Source organism: Acanthisitta chloris, unplaced genomic scaffold (assembly GCF_000695815.1).
Source record: "Acanthisitta chloris isolate BGI_N310 unplaced genomic scaffold, ASM69581v1 scaffold36390, whole genome shotgun sequence".
Taxonomy (NCBI): domain Eukaryota; kingdom Metazoa; phylum Chordata; class Aves; order Passeriformes; family Acanthisittidae; genus Acanthisitta; species Acanthisitta chloris.
Window position 1 is genome coordinate 5,183 of NW_008652014.1, and position 8,829 is coordinate 14,011.

Consider the following 8,829-nt stretch of genomic DNA (forward strand, 5'->3'; position numbering starts at 1 on the left):
TTCTCCCAGCTTGCTGCAGCTGCTCTCTGCAGCCTGACACCTCCAGCTGCTGCTTTGCTAATTGTGCACACCGTGGAACATGCTCTGGAGAACGGACAGAACAGTTCCAACTACATAACAGTGGCCAAGAGGAAGGGACAGCTCTGCGAGGAGGTATTACGGCTGCAAATTTATATGCTGTGGACAGATTTATTTTCTCTACTTAACATTTACTCTCTGATACATTCCTTACATGGAAGCAAACTGACGGGTTTCACTGGAACTACTGCTGTCTTGCTGGCTTACAGCTCTTCCTGGCAATCCCATAAAATGACTTGGAGCAGAGGGGGAAAAAAAAAGGAAATGGATATAAACTAATTTCAAAGTAGTGTAGGACTTAATTGAGCAATTTTTGTGTTTTAATTCTGGTCTGACCATCATGGTCCTGTAACATCAGGCTAGCCCCAAAAAGGAAAGAGCTTTACTTCAGCCTCCTTATGAGGCTGTAATATTACCCTGTCTCCCTCAGAGCTTCCTGAGGATCATTTTGCTGAAGTATTTCGAGCGGTTTGAGGGTGAGAAGCATCACCACAACACTAAGCTACATCTTACTGTCTTTTTCTACACAATCACAACACTGCCCCAAATGGGTCACCTGTCCTTATGCTCCCTCATCATTTGTTCTCAAGCAAAGTTTTGTCTGCTGCCTCAGAAAACCGAATATCTCCTCTTTCAGGAATCTGAGGCTTGGTAATGTGTTTTCTCAATCTCTCTAGATTACAAGATTGTTCTTAAAAGGACTATTTAACATTTCTGAGTGATTTTCCACAGTAAAAGGTTCTACAGGTGCTTTACAGCTTACACCCCAATATAAACACGCCCATGAAACAACACTGCCCAGTCTGAAATGCTCTGGTGCAGATCGGGTCAGTTTTTTAACAGTGACAATGCATGGACTATGGTCAGAAACACTGAATCCAAATCCGACTGGAACTGCAGAGAGAATTTCAGAGCTGTGCCATGAGACAAACTGGCACTGGCCCAGGAATGTGAGTTGCTGGCATTAAGCAAATGGCTTTATGGCACTGGCTTTAGAGTTCATTATATTTTGCATATGGAAATCACTCTCTTTGGAACTATGGAAACCAGGCATTGCTTAGTTCTTGCCCATCTCGCTGGTTGGGGCAGTCATCATCCCTGAGCTCAAGGATCAGAATGGTAACATGGCACTGCTTCTGCAGAAGTGGAAACTGGGAAACTCCCACCCAGGAGGGTTTTTTTCCTCACAGGAAACACCAAGAGCTCCAGAATCTACCCCAACCAGGAGAGGAAAGGGGGTTCATTTCCTCAGCTTGTGGTTTGCTCAAACCCCAGGGCAGTCAAACCATCTGTTTACTTCCCGCTGCTCAAAAAGCTTAATATTAAATTATCAGATGTTCCCTTCAGCAACTTAGAAGCTGAGCCCACAATAAAACAGTTTAAAACACAGCTACAGCCAAACAGCCCAATGTTAAGTAGTAGCTAAAACGAGAACTGCAAAGCTCCAAGCAGCTTGACCATCACAGTGGAGGTGTGCACTGCCACCGACTGCAGCAGGAGCTGGGCAGGCTCAGCACCTTCAAAGCTCAGGCTGTAACAGGAGATATGTAACTCCCATTGAAACATCTCTGAAACTTGCCTGTAAAGCTGGACAGTTAGGAGTCACTGAACAGGGACTAGCAGATAGTTTCAGCATTCCAGCTTCAGTTCCCTATGTGGTGCATCACAGAAATACTTTTTTTTTCCTCAGCAACAGTTTTACTTCAGTCTGGTAATGAATGTATCAGTTTATCAACAAATAGAAGTCTCAAGGGATACCCTGACTATTATTACTAAAACTTTACTAGAAAGTAAGAGCACATTAACACTCAAAAACCCTCAGTGTGCAGTTAAGTCCATAGTACCAATCTGGAACACATTTTGTTATCTACTAAAACTGACAAAACAAAGCACGTGGATATTTGTGTGATCAAATTACCTGTATAGAAGCTCCAACTTTCTCATTACAGAGGCTGCACACCAGTGCCCACCTACTGCTGGGAATGTGGGAAACCTTTGTGATGGGCTCCATTTTTTCTGGGCTTCCAATGCTCACCTAAGAGAATAAAGGTCGAAAAATGGAGTGACTGACACTGTTAAGTGAAAAGAGAAACAATTCTATCAAAGAAATCAAATTTCTTGTGTGTATATGCAAAATGATTGTGTTCTGAATTCCTCAGTTTATAGGTTCTAAAAAAATCAGTTCCTCACTTCATGACCAAAACAGTTTCAAGGTGAAGCCCAAGAAGTTAAGATTATCATACAGGATGAACACTGATTATGAGAACCCACAGGAATTCTCCCTATCACAGCCAAACCCTCCTGATTCACCTTTAATGTTCCCTTTACAGAATGAAACCATACCTCGTGTCCTGGTTAATGAGCTTTGCCAGCAGCAAAGGCCTCATTTTGGTTGATAGAGGGAATTTCATTACTTTCTTTACAGATGAAGCATCATCCCCCCAGACGTCATATCTAACCAACAATCTCCAATGCTGCCTCCCCTAGGTACCACCACTGTAGCAACACACGCTAGGGCTGAACAATGTTTCTAGCAAGTTTCTTCTCTCCCAGAACCACCACAGCCCTGAACTCCCAGTGGATCAGACCCACCTCTGGAATCCACAGGGCACAGCTGACGTGCACCCACTTGGTGCCGCTCCGGGTGGGCTTCATGGCTCCTCCCTTCTTGGGACACAGCAGGCACTTGGGCTGCACGCCCAGCGCGCAGGTCCTGCAGAGCCAGCTGCCCTCAGGCACCTTCAGGATCCCGTAGCAGGCCTGTGTTCCCACGGACAGCACACAAAGGAAACAACATGCACTTCTGTTACTCTCTAGCTGCTTACACACAGCCTCTCACAACTCTCAGAATGATTTTGTTCAGAGGGAAAAGTGCAGAACAGCAGCTAATTAAGAGAACGTTTCTCAGGAGATTTGCATATTTATGGAGATCTGTCCAAATTCCTGTCAGTTCTAACACACTTAAGTTTGATGTGATCAGAGAACCACTACAGGTTTGAAAACATCCACTTCATTCTGTGTGCCTTGTGGATAGCCATTTGTACCTTACAGCTGTCCTAGGTCTCATTCTTTATCAGTAGTGCAAATGCATTTAAATAACGTGAGAAAATGTGTTTCCTGCTCACCAGACAACACAGTTTTCCAACACTAAATGACAACGCAAACTTCTTAAAGCTGGGAAGGAAGGACAGGCTGACAGGAAGGCATCTGCCACAGTAAGGAGCATCCACAGAAACAGATATGCTAAAACTCTATCTCTTCTTTCATGCTAAGACCACTGCTTAGTTTTAAGAAAACTTCACACAGAGGTGGCACATAAAAGTGCTTCCTTATAGCTCAGCTCAACAGGTTCTCTGTTAAATTATCTATAAGAAATTCTACCTGTGTCCCTACTGATTGCCTTTTTCCCCCCTCCCTGCTGAGCATAAGCTGTTGTATTGAAGATTTGTTATCCCCACAAGCATGTACAAGGGGGAAAAATTCAGCAGAAGACATGGCCAGGTGACAATGGACAACAGTGCACATGTGTATGTTTTGGGGAGGCAATTCCTCACCTTACGGCTTCCTACACACACACACAGAGCACCACTTTTAACCCTCTGAGCATAACATTTCTGGAATTACTCCTTCTCAACCACATAATTTCTGAGTTCATCTCAATGCTCCACGGGGAACTCTGCAACAACTTAGCAGATCGATGTCTGTCACTAGAAAAAATCCAATCTGTTATCTTCAGTGGTTTGGGAAAGCTTGTGTCACGACCCCACACCCTGTATTGTGCCCTGGCTGCCATACCTGGTGCACACAAATGTTGCATTTGTCACAGAAGACCATTTCATTGCCATCTTCTCCATCCGGGGACTGACACACATCACAGACAACATCTTCATCGTACTCAATCCCGAGTCCTTCTTCCGTCTCGATCGCGTGGTTCATGTTATCATAGCAGCGTTGTTCAAACTCCTCCATGACCCTTTCCATTGTGTACTCATCCAGCTCAGGCATCCCTGGGAAACAGGAGTTGTTAACTTAGTTAAAGAACAGAGTGAAAACCATCACCACACACAGCTCCACCGCTGTTTTTAACAGCAAGAGTAGATGCATCCAACCCCCACAGGTACATGTCACTCCTAGACAACTAGGGAAACTGGAAAAAAAGTCAAAGTTGTCTTATAACTGTATTAAACCAACAGAGCAGAGTACCCAAATCCTTCAAAATTCTGAGAAAAACTTGTAAACTGACTTTGGCTTCAAGGCCTTGTTCTCATTTTTCCTTCTGGGACAGCACTATCTATGGCTTTTGCTCCAATTTTGCCACCCAGATGTTGACTCTCTGAAAGTATTTTGAACCAAAAGATATGGAGCAGGGGGAGGAAATCAATGAAAAAATCTGCTATGATACATGGAGCAAACTTGCAGTTCCTAACAACAGTTGTTGGTTTGTTTCGGTAGTCTGCAATTCAAATTTGTTCATTAGATTAAATGATTCCTACAGACCTGAAAAAAATATCTATCACAGAAGCAGCAAGAAAAATATCCAAAAAGAGCAAGGTGCTTCCCCCTCTGGCTTCCATGTCTCATTTGCCATGACAAGATGTCTGTAATGCTTCCAGGTTGGTACTAGACCAACGTTTCCCACAAAATCACGGCACACAAACACCTGTGAAACCAAGCAAACTCTGCCACTGCAAACAATCCTCTTCCTTTTGCAAGGTCAGTTTAGCACAAGAATTTCCATATATTTAAATCACTACAATGAAGTGTAGGCTTAGGATATCCTGCTTTTTCCCTAACTCCCAATACCTAGTGTTCATTGTGACGTAAAGAACATGGCAACCCCACGATGGTGTTTTAACTAGAAAATCCTCCTTTCAGCTCTCCCTGTGAGAAACTGAGTCACAAATTCTACAAAACAAAGAATAAAAGAATCTCTCCAGGCTCCCCCAGATCAGAAGACAAACACTTGACAAAAGTACTTCCAGCTTCCCTTACTGACAGAGAAATCCTTGGGGCAGAGATCAATGCATCCCATACTGCCCAAACTGAGCAGCTGAAAGGTAGCAAGAAGGAACATCCAAAATGCTGCTGATGAAAGAGCGTCCGTTTTGCCCTGCAGCCCAGAACTACAGCATGGCAAAGCAGATGATAGCAGGTTTTACACCAGTTTGCAACTGGATTCTAACCTCAGGATTGCTATCACTTTGTGAGTAACCCTTAGAGACATGTGCCTGACTGTGTATTTGTCAGGGTTAGAAAAAGGGAGTCAAGGGGCTGCAGCTCCAGTTCAAATGTTTACAGACGTTCTTTTGAAGACAGAACATGGGTTTTCAGTACCTGAAGCACTCCAACAGGTATCAAAGACAGCACAGGGAATTCATAGCTGCAGGGACACCATAAGGAAGTGCTCCAACTGCAGATTGGGAAATTTTTCACTGTTCAAACGCCCATGCACAGTATCTGTAGGGTGCAGTGCCTGACTGAGCACCCAGGCACATGTTTCAAGACCTCCTGGAACTGACACTGGGACATTTCCTTCCCTCTGCATACAGCAAAACCAAGGGCAGTGATTTAGAGCAAATAAACTACAAGAAACTACAGCAAAGCACAAGATCTGACAAATTCTAGCTGTTCGGTGTGTCATGTGCACCGTGTTCTTTTAAAGGTTATGCTGGCGTAGCAGATTGGCTACCACAAGGCTTCCTGCAGAGGTACAAACCTGCAAGACAAAGAGCCCCTCCTGTGCTGCTCACACCAGTGTCACACTGCCTTCCTCTGGGTTTGGCAGAAGACACAGACACGGGGCATTACCTACACTGGATAAATGGATACCAATTACAAGTCATAAAAAGTGTGTTGAATTATTCTTTGAGGAAAGCTAAGGGACCTTGCTGCTGCTGACTTCCCCAAGGTAGCTGGAAAGGTACACTAAACTAGAATGGTGAACAGAAATCCTCTAGGCCCAACATTAAACCTGAGCAGGCCTGACTTGAGATCTGGAAAACAGGCTTAGGTAAGAGACCAGGCTAAGGCTGGGTCATGTTTCTTTCATGTGTGGGTTTAAAAAGAAGAAACTGAGTTATAAATGGTCGCTCTGTGGTACACCAGGTCTTCAGCCATGCCATGGACAGGCTATAGCCAGGTATAACCTGTTTGACTAAACTGTCACCCAAAGCAGGGAACTGCCACAGTGCCAAAACAAAACCCAACCGTGGTCACCAACACGCCCAAACCTCTTCCACCCGGCACAGCAGCTTTTCCCTTATCCAAACAATGTGGCAAAAGTTCTGTGCTTACTTACAGTCCACTCAGTTCCACTGAAACCCTCTCCTGGAGCACACACCTTACCAAAGAACTGCTCCTGTCCTCGCCCTGCTCCCCTGTCCTTTCCCACACACAACCCATTCTGCAGGAAAGGGAACAGCTGCTCCCTGGTGACAGCTCCTCCTCCTGATTTGGAACTAGAGCACACAGTCACAGTGAGGTTTGGGAGCTTCCTCCAATAAATCACTGTGGGAATTCCTTACTGTCTCATTCCCTGTGCCGTTCAGCTGGCGCAGGTTCTCTAAACATTCCAAGACTCCTCATCTACCTTCCTTGCACTCAACACCACCAGCTAAAAAGATGATATAATTTGTGATGAAGAGAATAAAGAGGACTAACTGGAAAAACTACCTGAAGGGTCTATCCGATGTTCTCCTTGAGAACCAGGATGGCAAACTGGGAACTTTGAGAGAATTCCCTTGTGAAATGGAAAGCAGCAGAGAAAACAAACCAACACGTCGCCAGATTCTGACCAGGTCTAAGCAGATACAATGCAACAATTATGAAAGCATCTGTGCTCACCCATTTCTTTGAATTCTTCATTGGCAAGCTGCAGCCATGCCACGTCCACATCATTGAGATCGTAGCGACACACACTGTCAGCCAAGGTGCGAATGTCGACGTATCCCAGCTCCGGAGGCTCCGACCCCGACGAGGCAATGTACTTCCTGGGACGTGTAAACGTGACAGCTTTTGTCTCGGACACAACCCTGAAACAGACAGACAAGCAGACATCAGGTGTGCTGGGTGCCCTGAGCCTTCTTCCTAGAGAATTCCAAATGCCTGGTTCTAAGGGACTAACAACCAGCAGCACCACCTAACCATCCCAGCAATCACCTGGCATCGCTGAGATGGGAAAACAGCTCCATGTGCTTCCATAATGGATTGACAGTATTGAAACAAATAGCTGCAGTTGTCTAGAAACCCAATTCGTTGCCAGAATTCCAAATAAAATCAAATATTAGGGGACAGAGCTGAGATTCACACAGGTTTAAAGCTAGAGTAGGAACACTGTACTTCCATAGTGATGGCTGCCATGAACTCTGTTTTAAGGCTTTTTTTAAACCAATCTGTTTAACTACAATCCCAAGAACAAGAACATTCAAGGAACAAAGTAGTATTTCCAGCTGTCTCACAAACAAACTGCACACACTGACATACAGTTCAGATGAAACCCACTTCAGGATGTAACCCTGGCATCTCCAGGAGTGACAGGCCATGCTGCCAAATGTCTGTCTGCCTCCTGCAGCACCAGTGGAGATGATTTTTTTGGTGTGCTAGTGCTATGAGGGAGGAGATTGCACCAGTCTATGTGGCCACAGCTCTCTGCTAGGGACAGTCTCAGCTCCACAATAAGCAGGACATCCTCCATCCTATTTTGTCCCCATCTGAGAACCAATGTGTTAACTCATCCTAGCAGAAGACCCTGATCTGCCACTACTGTATCTGCATGCACAGATCTCAGTAAATCCTCTATTTCAGTCTTCTGCACAGCCATAAACCCTCCTCTCTTCTAGCCTATTTCAGATGACAATCTGAGAAATGCTGAGCAAAAGCCACATGTTGAATTTGGGGCTTCTGAGGTGCTGTGAAACAATACCAATGTGAATGGCCTCACCAGACTAACTGCACTGCCCAAACTGCTTCTGGTCACACTGCACAGTAGTAAAATATTACAGACTACTGCATCTCACAGAGAACTTACTTTAAACTGGGCACTGCTCTCCAAATACCTCTCCTACACCATAAATTATACTGTGCTCTCCTATACCATAAATTCCTTCCTGAGTACCTCTCCATGTGGAAATCATAACCTCTGGGCAGCCCTGCACATGCTGACAAAATACCACAGTAGTGGCCGAGAAGAAACAAGTTCAGCTACTCTGACCTCAAAACAAACCCCTTTCCTGGCTTTATTTCTGTGGGGGTAAAAAAAAAAAAGAAAAAAAAAAAATAAGAAACACTTCCTACATACTGACAACCATTCAGCTGAACTGTTCATGTGACCACATACTTACGGTGAGTAAGCATGTGAGTAAGCTTACACAGTCTCACTCCTTTCCCCTACTCCTCTGCCCTGCCCATTCACTAAAGGCCAAAACCTTTTATTTGCTGTTATGTACCTGAGTAGCATCAGCTACCTGTACAGTTTTGGCTTCTGTCCTACACCAGCTGTGATTTGTCTATTCTTTATTCGATGCACAGAACACTCCAGTCCCTTCCCAAAGTTAGGCACAGAACAGCTCCCACGCTCCAGCCCACCAGGCAGGGCTCTCCCAGTGTTTCATGAGGGAGCAAGAGCACAATAATCAAGCATCAGAGGGCCACTCTGAGCAGCAGGTGCTCAGCAGTAGGAGCATATGAGAAAGCTCAGCAGCTAAAAGAGTGGTGCCTCTTGTGCTGATACCTACAGCTGTGGGTACCTACTTT

At 44.9% G+C, this 8,829-nt stretch overlaps 1 protein-coding gene across 1 annotated transcript in view; it reads right to left on the minus strand.

Moving 5' to 3' along the window:
• JADE1 (jade family PHD finger 1) overlaps positions 1-8,829 on the minus strand; it is a 19,101-nt gene that overhangs the window by 4,985 nt on the left and 5,287 nt on the right. Inside the window, exons 4-7 of the mRNA XM_009075323.1 lie at positions 6,922-7,109; positions 3,874-4,085; positions 2,671-2,838; positions 1,997-2,113 (exon numbers count right to left, since the gene is read on the minus strand). Of these exons, the coding sequence (XP_009073571.1) occupies positions 1,997-2,113; positions 2,671-2,838; positions 3,874-4,085; positions 6,922-7,109 (685 nt within the window). The remainder of the gene's footprint in view (positions 1-1,996; positions 2,114-2,670; positions 2,839-3,873; positions 4,086-6,921; positions 7,110-8,829) is intronic.